This window comes from Hippocampus guttulatus, chromosome 12 (assembly GCF_054856545.1).
Source record: "Hippocampus guttulatus isolate MCC_2025c chromosome 12, RoL_Hgut_1.0, whole genome shotgun sequence".
NCBI lineage: Eukaryota > Metazoa > Chordata > Actinopteri > Syngnathiformes > Syngnathidae > Hippocampus > Hippocampus guttulatus.
Genome location: NC_141272.1, coordinates 17,496,191 through 17,521,094, shown reverse-complemented (window position 1 = coordinate 17,521,094; position 24,904 = coordinate 17,496,191). Strand labels below are relative to the sequence as shown.

The window sequence follows — 24,904 nt, the reverse complement described above, 5'->3', positions numbered from 1 at the left end:
CAAAATGTGGTACTGCATTGAAGGTGCACAACTCTAAATTCAGACATATACCGTATTTTCCGCACTATAGGACGCACCAAAAAAAATCTTCCATTATCTTAAGAGCTCACCGCGCGCCTTAAAATCCGGTGCGCCTGGTGTATGGTCATTACGGTAAAACGTCGACCCCAAGATGGCTCCTTGCTGGAGACAAGCTTACAATGTTATATCTTGCTGTTGGTTCAGTGAACTGTGTCGCTGCTTTATTAAATAAGTTTTTGTTGTCGCTCCAAAAAAAGGAGAGCTGTGGTGGTGTTTTTTAAAAACGCACACTATATTAATGGTTTTCACAGTCTCAACAAATACAGGTACTCTTTGTCTTTCTCCGTGCCTTCTCTTCTTCCGTTCAAATCGAGATGTGCTCATGACCGCCTCGGAAAAATGAAATATATTATATAGCCCCACTACAGAATTTTGTTTTGTGATTTCCTCGTTTGAGAATACAGTACACAACAAAGGAATAAATAAACACTTCTGAGACAGTCCAGTCTCCTCCCATTTAACTCAACTGTATTTATAGAGCACTTTCAAACAGCCATTGCTGCATACAAAGTGCTGTACATGGAGCAACTAACATATATACAACAATAAAGCAATAATCAGTAACAAAGATGGTAGTAGGCACCAAAGAGTAAAACTAAGATCAAATTTACTGACATATGATCGTTCTGTTGCAGCTACGGGGCTATAGAATTTATTTTGTGATTTTCGGTTTTGATGCATGACTGTATTTTCAATTTTCATAGTTTCATTGAAGTAATCGTTAATTTACGTTGTTTGGAGGCGGCCATGAATGCCTCTCGAGTCTAACGGAAGAAGAGAAGGCACGGAGATGTACCTGTAGCTCCATCAAGTGGATGCGTTGTAGATTACGCCTTATAGTCCAGTGCGTGCAATATATGAAAACATTAAAATATAGGCCATTAATTGAAGGTGCGCCTCATAATCCAATGTGCCTTTTAGTGTGGAAAATACGGTAATAATAATAATAATAATAATAATCATCATAGAAATAATAATTTAGTATATTGCATAAACCCTGAAAAGTCCGCTTCAAAAAACTGCTGCGGGAGCATGAAAGATGAACCCTGACATAGCGGGGGTTCACTGTAAAGAGACAAAAACTCACGGTATGGCCACCATGGTCCACTGACATCAGATGAGGACAGCTGTATGCCACGAATTATCAATTCCCGGACAGTGAAACTTACACTGAAACAAGAGAAAAAATCTGACAAGGAGAACGTACCTGGTGGAAATTCGGCTGAAAACAGCATTGAAATTGTTGCAGCTAAGAGAGAACAGAACAGCTGAGGCTGAAGCTCGGAGTTCAGCTGCATGCTGATGGCCCTCACGGTACGTGTGGATGAAATGGCAAATCTCAGGCAATAGTTGCTTGACTAGCATGGTCTCATCCAGGCGCAGGGAGTCTTTGGATTGCTGTGAAAGGAGTACATGAGTGAGTACGCCCGTCAATATATTTCACTATAACACAAAAAATATATACATACTGTGTGTGTGTGTGTGTGTGTGCGCGTGTGTGTGTCATTGATAGATCGATCAAATTTTATTAAGGCCTCTGTATTACACCCTATGAATCTTGTACCATATTAAGTTCAAAGAAATAAAATAGTATTCAGTATTTTGCTCAATAACATAAAGTCAATGAACTGTAGTACCTTAACTGAGCAAAAACCTGAAGTTCAATAATAGAGACTTGGATTCATTCTGCAAAAAAACTTTCAATGAAATAAGAATTTATGTAGTCAGTTCAGTGCAATCCAATGTGTAAGTGGACGGGGAGTTGTGGTGACTGTCATCTGCTTGCAAAATCAATCATTTACTCAAATAAATGAGTAAAATTTTGAGATATAGAGAAAGAGCGAGAGAGTGAGAATGCGGCCCAGTGGTTGACTGGTAGGCACCTCGGCCTCACACTGCAGAGATGGCAGGGTTCGATTACGACTACGGCCTTCCTGTGTGGAGTTTACATGTTCTCCCCGTGCCTGCATGGGTTTTCTCTGGGTGCTCTGGTTTCCTCCCACATTTCAAAAACATGCACCGTAAATGAATTGAACACTTTAAATTGTCCCTGGCTTTGATTGTGAGCGAGAATTCTTGTTCTTCTATGTGTGCCCTGTGATTGGCTGGCAACCAGTTCAGGGCGTCCCCCGCCTACTGCCTGAAGACAGCTGGGATAGACTCCAGCACCCCCCACGAGCCTTGTGAGGATAAGCAGATCAGAAAATGGATGGATGGATATATCTTTTTTTTCAATCAGTATTGTCCTGTTAGCTTGTAATTGATTTATACTCTGTTTGTGTGTCTTCACAGTGTGAGACCATCATCAGTAAGTAGTGTGTGCAGACAGAGCAAACAGAACATGGTCACCGTGAAATCTTTGCCTGCCGCTAAAAATAAAATATTGGTGTTACTAAAGTTACTAATTAACAGTTGCCAGCTGAACATGTTCAAATTCTTTTTATTTATATGGATTCAAAAGTTACTAGATGTAGAGGAGATGGCGAGATTTGATGAGAGAAGGAACTCACCCCAGCCAGGCACTTTTCCAATGTATCCAGGATGATGAGCTGTGAGAGGTAGAGGTTTTTCTCTGATGCTTCTCCAAATATTCGCTATGGGATAAAGACAAAGAGTCAATAATTAGGAGCGGACATGATGTAGACCACAGGTGGCAAACTACGGCCCGCGGGCCGGATCCGGCCCATTGGTCTTTTTAATCCGGCCTGCCGAAGGTTGGTACACAATTAAGGTTCGATGTAAATGATTGCATTCATTTCATTTGGACTTGTAATGACAGGCATTTCAACGCCAGGTGGCACAGTTAATTGAAGTTGCAAAGCACAGGGAGGGAGGGTTCAAGCAACTCCCGCTCGATACGACAGAATAAGTGTGTCCGCGCCGCTATTTTCTATCAATGGATCCAAAACAGCGACATGTAATTGACTCTTTATTGCAGTGAGTTTTACTGGAATTGTGAACATTTTTACGTCCTGTAGATCATGGCATCCAAACGAAGAGGAACAGTAATGGCCACGGAAGAGAAAGTGAAGTGTATCTGATTAAACGAAGCGGGTTACAAAGTACGAAACATTCAGGAGACGCTTGGAGTTGGAAAGACTCAAATCAACGAGACTTTGAAAAACGAGGAAGCGATTCTTGCTCAGTCCGATTCTGGCTATTTCCATGCCCAGAGTGAATTGCTTGCGGCTCGACGGACAGTCGAGTAAATAAACGTTTCCTGGAATGGTTTGACTGTAACCGTGCTAAAATTTTTCTGCAAAATGGACCGCTAATAAGAGAGGAAGCTAGTTCCATAGCGCGATGGGCATCGAAGACTTCGAAGTGTTCTGTGGTTGGCTTCAAAAGTTCATTGCACGACATCAGCTGAGCAACGCTGTCTTGTGTGGTGATCGAGGGGAGGTCAAGTTTGAGACAGTGAGTGAGTGGAAAGAAAGCCACCAGGTCTTTTACTCGTCTCATTTTGGAGCAAATAGTCCTAACTTTGTTATATTTTGTCATATACCTGTACTGTATGCTGCAGTTTTCGGGCAATATATTGTTGCACTTTGTTGCTTGTGTTGTCACACATGTATGTTGTTCACAGACTTGGACGTTCATACAGGACATATACCATAGTTATTTCACTGTTCTCACTAAAAAATAAATAAATAAATAAATAAAGTATGGTAATACTTTACTGCTTTTGTTCTGTTGATGTTTGGTATGGACCATCAACATGTACAGTTTTTTATATGTACCGTATCTTGTGCTGACTCGGCCCACCTGTCAAAATTAGAAATCAATGTGGCCCCCCGAGCCAAAAAGTTTGCCCACCCCTGATGTAGAATTTCCACATTTGTATCGAATCAGCATCCCATTCATAATTAGGGTCCCTTTATCATTACCACAATGAAAAACCACAAAGGTCAAAGAGAGACAGTGTGCCTGATATTTCTAAGACAGAGGCGGTGGATTTTCCATGCAGAGAATTACCATATTAATTTCAGTGGTTGCAGAGTCCAACAAGCAGATAAAACCCATTATTTTGCATTGTTTAATATGTGTCAAAGTGGTTGCGCAAGGCAACTAACTATATTGCATGTTATTCAAAGCGTACCATCAAAAGGTGCCATTTTGGGATGACGAGTGCAGCCCGAAAATGCTCTTCAGATAAGCAGGGTTCTAAATTAGCAGTGGCCCAGTGGCCCCAGGCCACTAAAGGGGTGTTCACACGGCACACATTTGCTCTTAAGGGGCTACTCTCACCTCCCTGAGGTGGGTTAAATTTGCTCCGGAGTAAGCTGTTTTCCGGGGCTACACCGGTGTAAATTTGCACGTGTGAACGCTCAACTGGGGCAGCGCTAGCGCAGCACCGGAGCAAATCTTGCCGTGTGAACACCCCTTAAGTGACTGTGTTGTGCCACTGAACCGAAAAGAAACCAGTACAAATTTCAGAAATAAATACGCTGAAACTAAAACATAACTGCTTTTTTATTCAGTGCTACTACATACACTGCTTTTTTATTCACTTAAAGTGATTAATCACTAGGGGTATTCACACAGCAAGATTTGCTCCGGTGCTGCACCGGCGCTGCCCCAGTTGAGATTTCACACGTGCAAATTTACACCGGTGTAGCCCCGGAAAACAGCTTACTCCGGAGCAAATTTAACCCACCTCAGAGAGTTGGTTTAAATATTTGCTCCGGAGCAAATGCTCGTTTGCGGGGCAGCACCGATGTAAATTTGCACGTGTGAACTCTACAATTTGCTCCGGAGCAAATGCTCGTTTGCGGGGGGGGGAATAGCCTCGCTACGCATGAGAAGAGTTTATTACATACGGCGAGAATGCATTGCTTTCGTGGTCTGTTGTACTTCCGTCATGTGTTTGTTTAATAACGACACAAGACATGGCTGGTAACAGTAGCAAAGCGGCACCTCTTGGGTTATACCATCTCAACTAGAACGGTGATGATGATTTGATTGATTTTGATTTTCTGTTTGGCGCATTATATGTTTGCTTTTCTGAGTGTCATTGAAGTCATCTTTGATTTACGTTTTCGGGGGCGGTCACTCTCGAGCAGAAGGCACGAAGACCGAGAAGTAGAAGGAACGTGCCTGTACAGTAGTTGCTTAAGTTGTGTATAAGTTTTAAAAAGAACAAACACAACAGCTCTTTGTTTTCTGTCGTTTTGCTCAGCTGCAGAAACTGCCGTGTGAACCCAAGTGGGGCTGCACCGACGCTGCGCCGGTGCTAACACGCTCAGCGGCTTTGTACATGTGACCGCTCCACAAAATTTGCTCCGGTGTAAAATATATCGCAACAAAATACATAGGTGCAGCACCGGAGCAAATGTGTGCTGTGTGAACACCCCTACTATTGACCTTTTTACTTTGATGCAAACACTTTTTTGCATGTGTGTCATGTTAAATCCCCCAACCCTAAGTAATAGCTTTAACAAAATATAAAGCCCAGAAAACATCAAATCCGAAATATTCATTTAGAGTTTACAAACATGTAACAAAAAGTAACTACAGTGAAATCATATTTTTTAAATACATAACCAATGCAGTATTCATGCGCTACAGCTACATCATTGAAACTCATCATATGACATCATGAACATTAGGGGTGTAACGACACATCTATTTTATCAATATGGATGTGTTGGACCCACAATATCTCGACACTGAAATTGTGCACATTGATGTTGGCCACTCATCGACAAGAGAATTTTTATGCATTACTGATCGATTCAATCAATATAATTAAATAAATGTAATACTCATAACTCCCAATGTCCTATAATTTTTTTTATTTAGGTTTAAATGTTAATTTGAAAAGGCTTGTATTTGGTTTTTGCTTGCGTATGTCATGTACGGTCAGCGCCAGAAATTGACGTCGAGCACGCAACGTAGATTGGAAGAGATCAACAAATATCATGGTGGTGAGATAGGGGGAGATTTTTAAGACCAAGCAATGCTTGGGTTTCCGTGGAAACACTTTAAATTTTGCAAGGAGATCGTCTTAACCAGGTGGTTGCTGTGTATCGGCTTTGCAAACTGCAAGGGAAATGTAACGGGAACATGTCGTCGCCATGGCATCACCAAAAAAAAACCCCTGAATGAATGAATCAGCCGCGGCTACCATACAAGGTATTGCAACATACCAAAAAGGTGTTGCTGCTTTATTTATTCAAAAATTTGACTGCAAATCTCCTCGTGGTCAAAGAATTAGTGGCTGCGGAGCACGCAGAAGAAGTGTCTTGCTGCTAGACTGTGAAGACCAGCTGATATTTTTTGAAAAAGAATATGCAAGCCGATTCAGGGTGTCCCCCGCCTACTGCCCGAAGACAGCTGGGATAGGCTCCAGCACCCCCCGTGACCCTAGTGAGGATCAAGCGGTTCGGAAAATGAATGAATGAATATGCAAGCCTTTGGAAAAATTGTTTACTATTTCACACAGTTGTGATTTAAACAGAACTATCACAGCAGCAGCTATATTTAACGTGAAAATACAGTTGTTGTTTTTTAGTATATTATTTGGTCGCCGCAAAAAGAGAGTGTATAATAAAGTATAGTTCAGATATATTCAGCACTTCATCAAAAGGGTTTGTTTAAATTGTTTTGATGCCTAAAAAGAACCATTTTATTCTGATAATAACAAATTTGTGAATAAAAAATGAACTCGCTGATTCAGTTTCACTTTGTTTATGCTCGATAATTTAGAGAACTAGCTTGTTGTGACAGCAATGTTGCGTACTGGGATTGGTTTTAATATAAAATCCAATAAAATGGCTTTCTATTGTCTTCATTTGGATTTATCTTGAATTAGCAAAGCTTTATTTACCAAAAGCCATTGTTACAGGATCAAATATCGCATGGAAATCGTCTTTATCGCATCGAATTGTATCAGTCCAAAAAAAGCCATATATCGCTTTGTTTTGAATCGCTAGGCCTAAAACCGTATTGTATCAGTTAAAAAAAAAAAAAAAAAAAGAACACATACAAGGCCAACTCAACTTGGCTCATGTTGGCCGGACAAGGGCACCACCCAAAAGGGCTTAATGTAGGACCCTGGTGAGGCGAAAACAAGAAATATGAATCCAAAAAATGTATAATCTGGGCTGGAGACTAGAAAGTTTGTCTGGACCCCTGTCTTTCAGTAAAGGACAACAACTTACCATGTTGTTGACATTTTTGAGGATAGTCGTGAGGCCACTAATGACGAGTGAAAACTTGTACTTTGAAATGTTGATCAAGCATTCCTTGTTGTGCTCTGTGCTGATTTTCGTGTGAGTGTTCTGGTGTCCAACTTTGATTGGAAGCTGGAGGGAAGGAAAAAACAGTGAAGACAAGAAGATGGCATGAACTTCAATTCACAGTCTGTCAAAGTCACATTTTCAAACCAGCATTTTCGATGAACAATTTGCCACCAGATTTTGTATTTCCACATTGCACCTGCAGCGTGGATTTAAAGGTGTCAAGATGTCATGAAATGGGAAATCTCTCTTTGAAAGTTCTGACCACTATTTATGCCTGTTGTACTGAGCAGCCCAGAGGGGTAGCCAATGTGGGGATCTGTGAGGCGGCCAAATAAAATTAATTAAAAAATATATATATATATATATATATATATATATATATATACATACAGTATATACACACACACACACATATATATACACACACATACATATGAGAGCTGTAAATTTAGCGCGTTTTTATTGGCATTAATTAAAATGAATTTTAACGGGATAAAAATTTTTCTCGCGAGATTAACGCGGCACACGTCACAGCGGATGTTATGTTGCTCTATAAATAAACCAGAAACATAACAACAAGCGTGCTGCACAGGTCCACCACGTTTGTTTTGCCAGCCACAGCAGCGCGAGACACCGAAAACGGACACTTAAAGAGTTTATGAATGGAAACTTTACTTTTAAAAAGTTGTCAGACAAGACCAAAGTTACCTGTATGTTTTGCAGTCGTAAATTGAGCTATCATCATAGCACGTCGAGTCTGAAATACCACTTAATGGCCAACCACACAGCTGACGTGGGTACTCCGCCCCCTCGTCTAAGACAGACAGCTATGGATCATTTCAAAGCGAAGAAAATGGATGACACGACAAAGAACAAATTTGCTGAAGCCATAGCGAAATGTATGGCTACTGCATGCAAGCCTGTCAACATTGTCCACAGCTCGATTCAAGCTGAAATCATTCGCATTGCATCTAACGACTCCACTATGGATTGCCAGCGAGAGCCTCCATTATAAAATGTGTACAGAGAATGTACGTAGCGGAGAAGGCTAAGGTACACCAAGCGGGAGAAGACATTGTTTCGGGAGAGAAATAAGAGACTAGGTTGATGAGCCTCTGGTGAATAAAGATCAGGCATTCTGTTGAGTTCGATGCATGCCACTGACGCGATTGTTACTTGTTTGGAACTATTTTGTGTAGAAGGTTACCGTGTTCCGTGTCCATATAAATAAAGGGGGTGGAGCTTCTCTGTGTTCGTCTGACAGTGACGGTGCGCTGAGGCACATCGAGAGTTCAGCGGTGCACACAAAACCGTAAAGAGACTTCCGCGCAAGAAAGACCAACAGAATCAACATCGCCTGACTGCTGTGTTCAAAGCAAACTTGAGGAAAACGAAGTATACAACCATGGCTTAAAACCGAAGATGCCCAAGATGGCCGCTTGTGCGCCAGTGTGTTCGGCGACGCTCCTGCCATTTCGGGTTTTTTTACTTTTCGCAATGCTTGTTACCTCCCTAACAGCGTCTCAGTTGGTTTATGATCGCCGATCGTTGTTATCGATTCAACAACACGTCGGAGATTCGGCCGCGTTTTGGCAAGACGGTGGTGAAAAGACGCTACCTCCGTTCTTGGCTAACCTGCCGGCTAATCTCTTCCGCGTTCGCTCGCCCCCTTCACAGAAGCGCCGCCGCCGTCGCTGCAAACGTAGCGGTCAGCTCGTGAAGCTAAAACGGGATCTGAGACACACTTCGATCGCTCCGGCGTGGTGTGCCCTCGACCCCGTCGCCTCGTGCTTGCTAACAGTCGTTGGCTCTCCCATCGCACCACGGCATTTATACCCTCCACGCCTTTCTCGGGGAAGAATCCAGCGAAAGCTTTTGAGGGAATTCCCCCGGACTCGGCGATCGGAAGAGGCAATCCCTCCCGTTGCTACTCCCACAAGGATCGCGTTGTTAAACGCCCGGTCACTGACGAACAAGACCCATATTCTGAGGGAGTATTTCCTTTCCAATGACTTGGATTTCCTGTGTCTGACGGAGACTTGGGCAGGTACTGGTGAGTACAACGCTTTGCTTGAATTGTTGCCACCTGACTGTGGTTTCCTCGATACCCCGAGGACATCAGGCCGTGGTGGAGGAACGGTGACCATCTTTAAGAACAATTTCAAATGTAAACGGTGCACATTCACCACATCGGCCACCAGCTTTGAAGCAACCTTCTTTGAAGTCGGTCGTGTTTTCCCGGTGCTCTGTGCTGTCATTTACCGTCCTCCTAAATACAACAAAGACTTTTTAAGCGACTTTTCAACCTTTCTTGCGGAAATCAGGCTGAGATATGATCATATCCTCCTAATGGGGGATTTTAATATCCATGTGTGCTGTCCGGAAAAAACGCTAGCAAAGGACTTCTTAAGACTTATCGACTCTTTTAATTTCGTGCAGTATGTGACCAGCCCGACACATGAACAAGGTCATATTTTAGACCTTGTCCTTGCTTATGGTCTACCGGTGTCAAATCTGGAAGTCCTTGAAAATGGGATTTCTGATCACATGGCAGTTTTATTTGACGTAGTCTTATCGCATGCTGCTGTGAAATCTGCCGCTCCTAGTTTTAAACGCCGAATTTTTAACCCTCGCACAGCTAGTCGTTTCTCTGATGCCTTTAATAACCTTTGCGTACACTCGTCTAACACAGAGGAACTCACCTCTTGGTTCAACTCATCATGCCGTGCCATCCTGGATTTGGTGGCTCCTTCAAAAACTGTGCTCCCAAAACCTAAACCCGAGCCATGGTTTAACGACATTACCCGCGCAGCTAGGCAGGGGTGTCGCAAAGCCGAACGCAAGTGGAAAAATGACAAATTGCATGTCTCTTATCAAATTTGCAAAGACTGCTGGCGTAACTACCAGCTCACAGTAAAAGAGGCCAAAAGAGAATATCTGTCGGACCTTATTCAAGCTAACCGTCACAACCCACGCGCACTATTTAAAACGATAGATTCTGTACTCAAACCCCCTCTGCCTACTTGCTCGGATTCTTCACCCGAGATGTGCAACAGATTCCTTCAGTTTTTCATTGATAAGGTCTCTACAGCTAGGACTCCGGTCTCAAATACCGCATCTGACCCCTCTGTCCATGTTCCATGTTCAGCTGTGCTAAATTCTTTGTTAGTCCTGCATAGCACGGAGTCAGCCCTGTTACGCGTTTCTAATGACATCCTCCTGGCAAATGAGTCTGGAGACCACGTGTGTCTAGTTTTATTGGACTTAACTGCAGCATTTGATACAGTGGATCACAGTATTCTGCTGACTCGTTTGCAGCACTTGGTGGGCATTGGCGGCAGTGCTCTTGAGTGGTTTAGGTCCTATTTAGCTGACAGAACCTTCTGTGTCAGCCTTGGTTGCTCTGAGTCACGCACTGCTTCCCTGTCATGTGGTGTTCCACAGGGCTCAATTCTGGGGCCTCTGCTGTTCTCGCTGTATCTGCTCCCATTGGGTTCCATCTTAAGGAAACATGGTATTCCCTTCCACTGCTATGCAGATGACTGCCAGATCTATGTCCCACTGAGCAAGAAAGACGCCTTCTCATTAAGGCCACTCCTATCCTGTCTGGAAGAAATCAAAACCTGGATGGCACAAAATTTCTTGAGATTCAATGAAAAGAAGACAGAGGTGATATTGTTTGGTCCCAGTGGCCCTTGTACATGCCATCCTGTAGACTTAGGCCCCCTGTCTCCTTATCTTAAGTCAACAGTCTCAAACTTGGGCCTTCAACTGGACAGTGATTTCAAACTCGATCGGCAAATTGGTGCCGTTTGTTAAATCCAGCTTCTTTCACCTTAGACAGCTGGCCAAAATAAAACCTCTCCTCTCACATGAACACTTTGAGACAGTAATTCATACCTTTGTCACATTCCGGCTCGATTACTGCAATGCCCTTTACTTTGGAGTCAGACAGTCCTCCATTAAGCGCCTTCAGCTGGTCCAGAATGCCGCTGCTCGCCTCTTGACTGAACCTCCCACTGAACATTCGGCAAGCCTCCTCGCTGCCCATCTTCAAAACCCTCCTCAAAACTCACTTGTATTCTTTGGCATTCGACTCAGCATGACTTATTTGTTTTTGGTTTTACTGTTTGGTGCTTTCTACCGCCTTTATTACCGATTTGTCTTACTGTTTATTGTGCATGTTAAATTGCTCCATGTACAGCACTTTGTATACAGCGATGGCTGTTTGAAAGTGCTCTATGAATACTGTTGACTTGACTTGACTTAAATCCACTATAGGCTGAGTCCTAGTTTACCTTTGATGTGCACTTTATAATTTTGTAGTGCTCTGTTTTGATTCCATAAAAAGAGCTGTGAAAGGAGCTGTTGTGTGACAAAATATTTTTTTTACTGTTGTTGATGGACAGTAATATTGTGTGAGAGATTATCTGTGAATAGCTGCTCCAAGTGAAAAATGTTCATGTAAAATTGAAAATCGAAAATGTTGTTTCAGTAAATATTTGCATTTTGCACATAGAAAACTGATCCATGATTCCATGTTGATGAGCACATTAAAACGGGAAAGAAAATAGGACAAAAAATATAAAAGGAAATTCAGAAACGATAAAAAATGTGTGAGTAATCACAATTAATTATGAGTTAAATTGATTTAATTATGACAGTTGCGTTTTATATATATATATATATATATATATATATATATATATATCCATCCATCCATTTTCCGAACCGCTTGATCCTCACTAGGGTCGCGGGGGGTGCTGGAGCCTATCCCAGCTGTCTTCGGGCAGTAGGCGGGGGACACCCCGAATCTGTTGCCAGCCAATCGCAGGGCACACAGAGACGAACAACCATCCATGCCCACACTCACACCTAGGGACAATTTTAGAGCGTCCAATCAGCCTGCCATGCATGTTTTTGGAATGTGGGAGGAAACCGGAGCACCCGGAGAAAACCCACGCAGGCCCGGGGAGAACATGCAAACTCCACACAGGGAGGCCGGAGCTGGAATGAATATTTACTCTGCACTGTGAAGCCGACGTGCTAACCACTGGACTACCGGGCCGCCCTTATATATATATATATATATATATATATATACACACGCGCGCGCGCACACACACACACACACATTTTTTTTAAAAACCACCATAGGTCAATATCATAATTGATACATCGTGGGCAGTGTGAGCATAGTGTTATTAAAATGAGACAGAGGTTTTATTTTTTTTTAAATAATTTTAAAAACTTAGTTATTGTGGGTGTCCCGGTGGGCCAGTGGTTAGCACGTCCATCTCGCATTGCAGAGGTGCAGGGTTCATTCCGGGTCTGGCCTGTACGGGGTTTGCATGTTCTCCCCGTGCCTGTGTGGGTTTTCTCCGGGTACTCCGGTTTCCTCGCACATTCCCAAAACATGCGTGGCAGGTTAATGGAACACTAGTCTAAATTGTCCCTACGTGTGAGTGTGAGCGCAGATAACTGTTTGTCTGTGTGCCCTGCGATTGATTGGCTGGCAACCAGTTCAGGGTGTAGGCTACAGCACGCCCCTCAACCCTGGTGAGGATTACTGGATCAGAAAATGGATGGATGGATGGACTTCATTATTTGTAAGCCACTGAGACATGTTTGCACTGTGGTTGAGAGAGGAAAGTAATTTACAGAATATTTGGCAATAAAAGCTGACTTGACATGAATAAACGTTTTTTCCTTCACACTGCTTGAATGTAGAAAAAAATGTACTAAAGTAATGATCAGTTAAATGTACTGAAAATATTTTATGAAAATCATACACCAATAAATGTTTTTAAAAAACAATCCTAAACAGCCTCTTGTGGACCCTCTCAGTGGTCAGGATTTTTGGGGGCACGGGGCTAAATGGCGATGAGCTGATGCAAACACAGATCAGCACGTGTTGTCCCTCGCCGCGATATAAGTGCCCTCATTTCATCTGTGGAGATTCAGTGTCCTCCTCTCTCTCCTCAGGAATGTAATTTCATTGGTGCTGTATGTTGCACATTTTGACAAAGTTAACTTGACACGCACGCGCGCGCGCGCACACACCACACAGAAACACACACAAACACACACACACACACACACACACTTGAAATCGCTGGTACTTCTTTTAACCAATCAGATTGTGGATTCACCTCTGGAACGCCATCTCTGCTGCGGGTGGTAAATGAGTTTCTTTGTCCTCTCTTTGGTTTAGTTACATGTAACTTCTGATTGGTTGAGATCTGCTTGATTTACTATTGAGGACGATGTCAGACCAGGATTAAAAAGTCACTTTCAAGGCACACTTTTAAAACTGGACGCCAGGTTTAGCAGGATATGTGAAATCCTCTTCTTTAATGCCACACATTGTCCTCCTTTGAATGCGTTTATAAATTTGATATTTATGTTGTCTGCGTATGATTGCTCAACCGTACACATCTGACCTATGTAGTCAAAAAGCTTGATGTGAGGACGTTGTTAAGATCCACCCGCCTCTGATTTTAACATCAGGCTAACTTATACAACCAAAACATAAATGCAAAATAAATAATGAGATTATTTTTTTTGGCCCTCGATGAGTGTGGTGTAGATGAACCTGACTGGCTGGCACAAAATTCTGACTTCAATCCAAAAACTGAAAAATATTTTAAATTTACTTTCGATCTGGAGTCTAATCTTTCTTTTGGTAGGACGCATGTTTGTCTTGCAATAGCACCCACTATAATGTGGGCCTTGATGGATCGGTCAAAATCATGTGAAATGGCTGGCACTGAAGGGGTATTTCTTTTGAAAAATGACTAGGATTGAATGAATTAAGAACTGTGATCCAAGTCAACCCGCCAGCAGCAAATTTCCCTTTTTGCTTCAATAAAACCCTAAATCTCCACTACACATCGTCAAATGGAAAGTCATCACCGTAGTCATAGTAGTAATTGTTGTCGAACTACAGTTTGACTGAGGAACATCCATCCATTTTCTATCCTGCTCATCCTCATTGCTGGAGCATATCCCATCTGATTTTGGACAAAGCAAACGTGTGCCGGAACTGGACTTTTATTTTTTCATTCATTCAAAAAAAATAACACAAACCTTTCATTTACTTGAGCTGCCCAGTACCTGTAACCGATTGTATTCAACTTTCAGGTCTCAGTTATTCACACAAGGATAAGCTGCATCTTGCACTTTGCAAGGCGAGTCAGACGGGAAATTATGGATCCAACTTCCCCCACCAAAACAGTGCGGTACCATTTCACTTGATACGAGGCTTAATGAAACAAATATTCTGGCAAACCATGGGGACGCAATGATTCCAAAAACACAAGAAAACTGCACTAAGGGATTTGCTGAATAATTATGGTAGCAATGACCAAGAAATTGAAGTAACTCCAAAGCCATATTATCCTAAGAGCAGTAATCCGTCTAAACCCAACTACAATCCGTAATCAGTGGCAGCTAAAGCGTGGCGCCAAGACCCCTTAAATCTAGACACAGTTGATTTAAGTTTTTAATGGCAGGCAATCACACAAACTACTCGTCAGATATCCATTTATATTATCTCTTCATGGGTAATTCAAACTAGTATCTTCCACCCACTCTGCCAACTACTTCCTATTCAACAAGTTACTTTGCAAGGTGCATTTATACTTTGCTGAGAAAAATATCCTGTTATCGTCCCACAAGTTTCAAGTCAAATGATACATCTTTGCACTGTACACAAACTGGAAAACGTCGGCATTTAATGAGGAACAACACACATTTAAGTGTGGGGTCAGCAAATCTAAGTTTGCTGTATTTAATCTTCGGAAGTCTTCTGCTCGTGTGAAATAGGTGTCAGTGCCAGTCCTGTCACATCTTATTTGTTTACAACATAGAGGTAGGCCTGCTAACATTTGCTGACCACGCTACGTGAAACATGGGTTACTTGTCTTTAGATGAATGTAGATCGCTACCGTGTAAACCTGGCGCGTGGAGTTTAGTTTGTTTGTTGCTGATGACTGACGAAGTCTGTGGAGAAACGAGAAGAACTGACAAACGTGACGATAGATGGTGGAGATGACGCTAGCTACAAATGCCTCACTGTTTTGCAGTCGGTACAAGCAATACAGTACGCATTCCTCCCGTCAGACACTTCTTGACGCTAAACCGCGGATTCATTTCCTCAACGTTAGTACGATTGCGCAGTTGACAAGCCTAATGATGCACCCTGGCTAATTCCATCATAGAAATCCATCTTACCTGCTCATCAAATCTAGTAATCACGGCCTGGACCCATTCCACTGGTTTGTGAGCCGCCATGGCCGGGCGGAAAGACACCGCAGCGTTTGTGTTGCTAAGTCCACGTATGGGGGTGGGTCAGTCAAGCTCAAAAATGCATGGAAATCTGTCCTGAATCGATGGGAGCGGACCAAAGGGGCGAGTATTTGTCTATTTCTGTACAATTCACCATGCCACCGCCATTAAAACACCACCGGAAGTCTTCTTCAGAGGAATTGATAGGAGGCGTTGGAGAACAGGATCGAGCTGACTTTAATAATAAAATACTACATCCATGCTGAGTCTTCAAAATAATAGACTTGCTCATCTGTCTTCATCCGTGGTTCTGTACCAGCTGTGAAAATGTATGGGCGCAAGTATGAGATGGGAGGAGCGGGGGGGACACACTATATATGTGTGATAAAAGCACAAAACTACTTTTATAATCTCTCTCTCTCTCTCTCTCTTTCTCTCTCTCTCTCTCTCTCTCTCTCTCTTTCTCTCTCTCTCTCTCTCTCTATATATATATATTCAGTATATATATATATATATATATATATATATATATATATCCGTGGTTCTGTATATATATGGTGGTGTTGCTATATATATATATATATATATATATATATATATATATATATATATATATATATATATATATATATATATATATATATATAAATAAATAAAAATTCCTCGTCTCACCCCCCCTCGGGTGGTGTCCGTCCCTCATTCAGCTCGGGTCCTCTACCAGAGGCCAGGAAGCTTGAGGGTTCTGCGCAGTATCCTTGCTGTTCCCAGCACTGCACATTTCTGGACTGAGATGTCCGATGTTGTTCCCGGGATCTGTTGCAACCACTCATCGAGTTTGGGGGTCACTGCCCCGAGTGCTGCGACCACCACAGGCACGACTGTCACCTTTACCTTCCAGGCTCTCTCCAGCTCCTCTCTGAGCCCTTGGTATTTCTCGAGTTTCTCGTGTTCCTTCTTTCTGATGTTTCCATCACTTGGGACCGCTACATCCACTACAACGGCTTTCCTCTGCCCTTTATCTATGATCACGATATCTGGTTGGTTCGCCATTACCATCTTGTCAGTCTGGATCTGGAAGTCCCACAGGATCTTCGCTCTGTCATTCTCCACCACCTTCGGAGGTGTTTCCCATTTTGACCTTGGGGTTTCCAGTCCATACTCTGCACAGATGTTTCGGTAGACTATGCCAGCCACCTGGTTATGGCGTTCCATGTAGGCTTTCCCTGCCAGCATCTTACACCCTGCAGTTATGTGTTGGATCGTCTCAGGTGCCTCTTTGCACAACCTACACCTTGGGTCTTGTCTGGTGTGGTATATCTGGGCCTCAATGGCTCTGGTGCTCAGGGCCTGCTCCTGAGCAGCCAGGATGAGTGCCTCTGTGCTGTCCTTCAGGCCAGCCCTCTCTAGCCACTGATAGGACTTCTTGAGATCGGCCACTTCAGTTATGGTCGGTGGTACATCCCGTGTAGGGGCTTGTCCTCCCATGATGGTCCCTCTTCCACCGCCTCATCTTCTGTTCCCCATTGTCTGAGACATTCTCTGAGTACGTCATCCGTTGGAGCCTTCTCCTTGATGTATTCATGGAGCTTGGATGTTTCATCCTGGACAGTGGCTCTCACACTCACTAGTCCCCGGCCTCCTTCCTTTCGGCTTGCGTACAGTCTCAGGGTGCTGGATTTGGGATGGAACCCTCCATGCATGGTTAGGAGCTTTCGGGTCTTAACGTCCGTGGTCTGAATCTCTTCCTTTGGCCACCTTATTATTCCTGCAGGGTATCTGATCACTGGCAGGGCATAGCTGTTTATTGCCCGGGTCTTATTCTTGCCATTGAGCTGGCTTCTTAGGACTTGCCTCACTCGCTGGAGGTATTTGGCCGTAACCGCTTTCCTTGTTGCCAGTTCGAGGTTGCCATTGGCTTGTGGTATACCGAGGTACTTGTAGCTGTCCTCAATGTCTGCTATTGTTCCTTCAGGGAGTGAGACCCCTTCAGTGCGGACTACCTTTCCTCTCTTAGTCACCATCCGACTACATTTCTCAAGCCCGAATGACATCCCGATGTCGCTGCTGTAGATCCTGGTTGTGTGGATCAGGGAGTCTATGTCCCTTTCGCTCTTAGCATACAGCTTTATGTCATCCATGTAGAGGAGGTGACTGATCGTGGCTCCATTTCTGAGGCGGTATCCATAGCCTGTCTTGGTGATTACTTGGCTTAGGGGGTTCAGTCCTATGCAGAACAGCAGTGGGGAAAGTGCATCACCTTGGTATATGCCACATTTGATGGACACTTGGGTAAGTGGCTTGCCATTGGCTTCAAGTGTGGTTTTCCACATCCTCATCGAGTTCGCAACGAAGGCTCTTAGGGTCCTGTTCACCTTATACAACTCCAAGCATTCAGTGATCCATGTATGTGGCATCAAGTCATAGGCTTTCTTGTAATCAATCCAGGCTGTGCACAGGTTGGTACGTCGGGACCTGCAGTCTTGTGCGACTGTTCTGTCAACCAGGAGCTGATGTTTGGCTCCTCTGGTATCTCTACCAATGCCCTTCTGTGCTTCGCTCATGTATTGATCCATGTGTCCACTTATCTTAGCCGCAATGATGCCTGACATGAGCTTCCATGTTGTGGATAGACAGGTTATTGGCCGATAGTTGGATGGGACTGCACCCTTTGAGGGATCCTTCATGATCAGGGTCGTTCGCCCTTCGGTTAGCCATCCTGGGTGAGTCCCATCCCTCAGCAGCTGGTTCATTTGTGCTGCTAGGCGCTCATGGAGTGTTGTGAGTTTCTTTAGCCAGTAGGTGTGGACCATGTTCGGGCCTGGTGCTGTCCAGTTCTTCATATCTGAGACTCTTTCCTGTATGTCTGCCACTGTTATGGTAACTGGGTTCTGTTCAGTGAGGTTGCTGTGCTCCTCTCTCAGGGTCACTAGCGATTGTGCACTGCTGTTATGTGCAACCTCCTTCTCCCATATGCTTTTCCAGTACCTTTCAGTTTCCAGACTTGGTGGGTCAGCTCTGTTGTTAGGACCCTGCCACTGAGCGTACACTTTCGCAGGTTGTGTTGCGAACAGCCTGTTTATTCGTCTGGCCTCATTCTCTTTCGTGTACCGCTTTAGGCGGCTGGACAAGGCTTGGAGCCTTTGTTTGGCAGTTTCGAGTGCTCCAGGTATGGTCATCTGGATGTACCTCTCAGGTATCAGCCTTTTCATCACACCTCTCTGGGCCTCCATCAATTGACTCACATCTTTCCGAGCCGCCTTGATCTTAGCCTCCAACCGTCTTTTCCATGGTGGGTAACGTATCTCATGGCTTCCATGGTTGCTCTTATAGCCAAGTATCTCTAGGATCACTGATGCTGAAGCGTATATCAGCTCATTGGTTTCCGTGATCGTTACGGTAGGGATTGCCCTCAGTGCTGCATTCACACTTTCCATGAGACTTTCAGGTGGTACTTGACATAGACGTAATCGGTTTCTAGGTTGCCCAGCTTTCATTCTCGCCATGATCTTAGCTTTCAGGTCAGTTGCTGCCTCGCTCAGCATTTCATTCATTGGGGCTGGCCTCCCAATCTCATCATCTGCATTCATTGGGGCTTGCCTCCCAATCTCTGGTATGACCTCCTCCTCTGATCTGGCAGCCTGGGGCCCTTCACCATGGAACCTGCGTTGTACCTCATCAATCTCAAGTTGTGGCAGCAGTTGCCGTTTGTGGATGTTGGAACACTGAGCTACTAGTTGTTTCGTGGTCAACCGTGACTGTGGGTTTCGAAGTAACCATTTCGCCCACATTCTCTGCATGTAACCCCTCTGACTAGGGTTGCTTGAGTAGTAGCATTCCAACAGAGTCATGTTATCGCATCTCGCCCATCTTCGCTTTGTTCCAGTAGCCCATTTTTCATCAAGGTGCTCTGGTTCCCCAGCACCTGACGCAGACCTTGTTTGGCCGGGCGACGTCTGAGCCGGCATGTCATCCGTTTTATTGTCTCTCATCATTGTATGAGGTAGGCATTAGCGTAAACGATCTTGCCCAAGGACCCACACTGGATGGTGTTATGTGCTCATTTTTGACAGTGCTTGATGGCTTTCCGATTGGTGCCCTTTCGCCCACGCTGGATGTGATTCATATATATATATATATATATATATATATATATATATATATATATATATATATAAAAATTCCTCGTCTCACCCCCCCCTCGGGTGGTGTCCGTCCCTCATTCAGCTCGGGTCCTCTACCAGAGGCCAGGAAGCTTGAGGGTTCTGCGCAGTATCCTTGCTGTTCCCAGCACTGCACATTTCTGGATTGAGATGTCCGATGTTGTTCCCGGGATCTGTTGCAACCACTCATCTAGTTTGAGGGTCACTGCCCCAAGTGCTCCGACCACCACAGGCACGACTGTCACCTTTACCTTCCAGGCTCTCTCCAGCTCCTCTCTGAGCCCTTGGTATTTCTCGAGTTTCTCGTGTTCCTTCTTTCTGATGTTTCCATCACTTGGGACCGCTACATCCACTCCAACGGCTTTCCTCTGCCCTTTATCTATGATCACGATATCTGGTTGGTTCGCCATTACCATCTTGTCAGTCTGGATCTGGAAGTCCCACAGGACCCTGCCACTGAGCGTATATATACCGATATATATATATATATATATATATATATATATATATATATATATATATATATATATATATATATATATACTGTATATATAGATATTTCTTTTACTTTTCCTTCCTCTGTTACTTCTGGGCTGGACACAGGATTTGATGGCCTGCCCCAGTTGGTCCCAGGGTGCCCAATGGGCTTCATGTCAGGAGTACATGCAGACCATGGGTCCATGCGCGTGACCTCTGGATTCACCAGGAATTTGTGGTCAAAATATATGCTCATTGAGGGCGCGCATAATCATCTATCAAGATGAAATCACAGCCAGCGTGGGCGAAAGGGGCACCAATCGGAAAGCCATCAAGCACTGTCCAGCCCAGATGCTGTGGCTGATATTGCAAATTACCCAGAGCAGTGGTTCTTAACCTTGCTTGAGGTACCGAACCCAACCAGTTTATATGCACGTTCACTGAACTCTTCATTAGTGAAAAATAAAAATATGATTTTTTACAAATTCATTAAAAAATTACATTTCTTAAAACCAGAAAAAAGTAAATAAAATTACATGGCATAAGTATAGTTTTTAAAATTGATCATATGACATATGATCAGGACAGTCACACCTAGGGACAATTTAGGGCAGGTGTAGGGAACTCCAGTTCCTCGAGAGATATAGCCTGCCTGTTTTAGATCCCACTCGACTTCAACACACCTGATTTGAATGATCAACTCATTAACAAGTTCTGTTGAGGCCTAAAATGATCATGAACAATTGAATCAGGTGTGTTGGAGTAGGGAGGGATCGAAAGCAGGCAGGATATGGCTCTCGAGGAACCGGAGTTCCCGACCCCTGATTTCAAGTGTCCAATCAGCCTGCCATGCATGTTTTTGGAATGTGGGAGCAAACCAGAGTACCTGGGAAAAATCCAAGCAGGCACGGGGCGAAACCTGCAAATTCCACACAGGAAGGCTGGAGCCAGTATCGAACACATGACCTCTGCACTGTGAGGTCAATGTGCTAACCACTGGACCACCAGGTTGCCCATCTCTTCCATTCATTTATATTGAAAATGTGTTTGGCTCCAATAAGTTCATGGATTTGGATTGTTAGAAACATCTCACATGCAGATAGATATGATACCATACACAGAGGTAATTTCGAATCGGGGCTTTCAAAACCTTTAAATATAATGGAAAGACAAAGTAATACAACAGCCAGAAACAATTAAATTTATTAAATATTATTTTCATTTTCTTACTCTCACATTGTTGACCAGTGTAGAATTGACTGAAACATAACTAAAAGCTGTGAAAACAAATGTTAAAGAATTGAAATGTGATATTAACTTGAACCATATGTTTCGTTGAAGGTCAAAATTTAAATATAGGCTAACCTTCTATTTTGGGGTCATATTTTTGTATCTGACTCCAGAAGAGTCAGTGGCTCACCAGTCATAGTCAGAAATTATGGGACAGTCTAAAACGTCTATGGGGAGGAAATGGTTAATGCCCATGAAATCCCAAATACTGTGACAATTTTTAAAATATTTTCAGAGGTTGGAGTGGGCAAAGGTGGAGATGTGCATGGGAATTTAGGTGGCGATCGGTCATAGTTTTCTCACATTAGGCCAGATCAAGCTTTTTTATACGCAAATTAAGCGTTTTAGACTGTCACCACTGCCTCATTGCAGAAGGAACCTTGTGCGCCACAAAGGTCAAGGTAAGTCTTCTATCCATCCATCCATTTTCCGAAGTGCTTTATCCTCACAAGGGTTGCGGGGGGTGTTGGAGCCTATCCCAGCTGTCTTCGGGCAGTAGGCGGGGGACACCCTGAACCGTTTGCCAACCAATCGCAGGGCACACAGAGACAAACAACCACCCGCGCTCACACTCACTCCGAGAGGGACAATTTAGAGTGTTCCATTAATCTGCCGCGCATGTTTTGGGAATGTGGGAGGAAACCGGAGTACCCGTAGAAAACCCACGCAGGCATGGGGAGAACATGCAAACTCCACACAGGGAGGCCAGAGCCGGAATCGAACCCTTCACCTCTGTTTTAAAGGGCACTCCTGGTCTATGTAGTATCATATACATTTATTGTGTGATAACTCAACCTTAGTAATTTATTACATTCATCTTAAAAACTGTCATATTTAGAGCAAATGAATAATCTTTAAAACTTCACAAAAACACAAGGCCGCGTTTTGAAGGAGTTATGATACACCATTCCAATTCCCACCCGATAAAATGTGTACAACAGAACGCAGCCAACTCGCGGCTCAGCACCCAGTCATTCATCTAGTCGCATATTTGTTTTCAATACACCGCATAATTTTTGTTTCTTTGTTTTTTGGGGGTGAAGGGAAACAACCTCAGTTTTTGGTGGAAAACCCTTTTTGGTGCTTTATCAGCTTTTTCACAAATTTGCTGGATGAACAAAATAGACATTTATGCATTTATGTTACTTATACAGTAGATAGATTTTCACTATTCACGGGTAGACCCAGTCTCTACCTCGCCACCCCGAAGAGTGGGGGTCCACTGTATATTGTTTTACTTCAGGGGGGGGGGGGGGCGGGGGGATAGATAAGTAACTTTAATTTGATGAGTGGTCTAGAAATAGTAACGTGTTAGGGTATTGGTTCAAAAAAAAAAGTCATCATATTGGAATACTGCATACTTGTAACGCATTACTGGCATCATTGTTTATGACTGCATTATCGTAGGTTAGTGACTGTGGCGAGTTACCATTTATGTACATCCGCGCTGTCATCGGCATCGCAATGCAACTCCCATGTGACAATAATCTTGATTCACTTAATTAAAAAAATATATATAGCAAATACCGGTATTTTAAATGTGACAATTCTTTCTGCAATTAATATGAAATCTATCATTAGCTTTTCATCCAACTAATGACTGTGTAAAGTGAAAAACCTCAAGGACACAAAATCATCAAAACAATTATACATTAAACCTGAAATGATATGCATCATTTATTAAACAGAAATAATACACATTAAGGCACCTTAATCCATTTCCCCAAGAGACAAGTGACGAAGAGGTCAGGTATCAATAATGTAATTGGAAGAAGCCAGATAACAAATTCCAAATCCAGATGGACTATTTTTTTAGTGTCCTTTGGTGATGGACACAGCAATACACATTTACCCCCATTCTTCCTTACATTCAATAAAATACTTGATAGTTAGAAGTCAACAACAATAATTATTTCTCTCAGCAATGCTTTTCATCCATACATGAAGTGTAGAAGTGTTGTCCGAACAGTGGCAATGTGTGAATTCGTTGAATTCGAGTCATGATCGAAAGATCTTCTACATTTCACCTCTTCTCATTCAACAGTTCTGGTCAAACGTTTTTAAACTGTGCACAAATCATTTAAAACACAGAATACTGCATCATTTTCGAGACAGAGGAAACACACATCTATGAGCTGCTTCAAGAAAAGAAAACTTTTTTTCTTGTCAAATGTGCCCTTTACCACCAGAAACCTAAGTAGAGCATGTTTCATTCTTCCCATTGATTCTTCTTGTTCCAGCTGCATAAAGGGAAACAATGAACTTAACAAAAATGAAATCAAGCACAGCAGAGTTCCAATCTTTCTTTCAAGAAAAGTCTAGTCATCAGGTCTGGTGGCCACATAGACAAAGACGATGATGAGTAGCACAACTACAGCCAATGTCGGCAGCACAATTGTAGCAACCTGCTGCCGTGCTTCCTGCATGGCCTGCTTCCGCTCCTTCTTGTCCTTGGATGTTTCTTTTTTGGGTTTGCCTTTCAACTGCCTCATGATGCCGTTGGGACCACTGGGTCGTCGTCTTCACTTTGCTCACAGGACCCTGGCAGAGAACGAAACAAAATGAGTTGCATGTCAAGTCATTTTCCAAAGAGCTGATCATCTCCTTTTGACTGTGAGAAGCCTTTTGACATTTTTTGTGTTCTTGCTAATAGGATGTTTGTTCTGCTACATTGTCACTGGGGTTCACGTTGCTTCATTACTGCAGTATGAATGAGCATAATGTATTTGTTGATTCTACTGGTCAAAAGCAAATTTTAATCAGATGGCTTTATATGTCCCGAAACGTGAAGACATACTGATTTTAATTAAAAATGTGACCTATGAAAGCTAGTGCAATACGGATTTTACCATGTGTTGTAATTTATAGTCAGAGGTGTGCGTGTCAGTAAATTTTGCCGATTATTCGCCAGAGGCCGAGCCACCCGTCCGTCATTCTCAGTCTGTTTTTATTTCCGGACAGCCCAGTCTGTCATTCTTCAGTTATTCTGTCAGTGAAGCAAAACTTTTGGCGCCGGCAGCAACAGCCAACACACACGCACACGCGCACGCGCACACACACACACACACACACACGCACACACACACACACACACACACACACATAGACACACACGCGCGCGCGGTGATTGGTGAAATCAAAACAATATGGGACAATGTCATTGCAATCTGTGGGACCTTTAAAAAAAAAAAAAAAAAAGGAACAGGCTTAGAGAATGGGAAACGATACAGCAGCCAATACAATCACAGGTCACCAAATTGACTAGTGACATGCAAACTTTTTTTTTTGTGGGAAGACAAGGCGGTGATGGACTTTCCGTCAGTCCTTCAGTGGACAGACTGACAGACCTTTTATCGGTACTGA

General features: G+C 43.3%; 1 protein-coding gene across 3 annotated transcripts in view; it reads right to left on the bottom strand.

Annotated features, from left to right (window-relative positions):
* Window positions 1-15,801, bottom strand: part of nf1a (neurofibromin 1a) — an 88,283-nt gene extending 72,482 nt beyond the window's left edge. For all 3 annotated transcript variants that reach the window (XM_086124734.1, XM_086124736.1, XM_086124735.1), the window contains exons 1-4: window positions 15,561-15,801; window positions 7,245-7,388; window positions 2,592-2,675; window positions 1,289-1,479 (exon numbers count right to left, since the gene is read on the bottom strand). In XM_086124734.1, the coding sequence (XP_085980860.1) occupies window positions 1,289-1,479; window positions 2,592-2,675; window positions 7,245-7,388; window positions 15,561-15,620 (479 nt within the window). In that variant the 5' untranslated portion in view covers window positions 15,621-15,801. The remainder of the gene's footprint in view (window positions 1-1,288; window positions 1,480-2,591; window positions 2,676-7,244; window positions 7,389-15,560) is intronic.
* Between the last annotated feature and the right edge of the window lie 9,103 nt (window positions 15,802-24,904).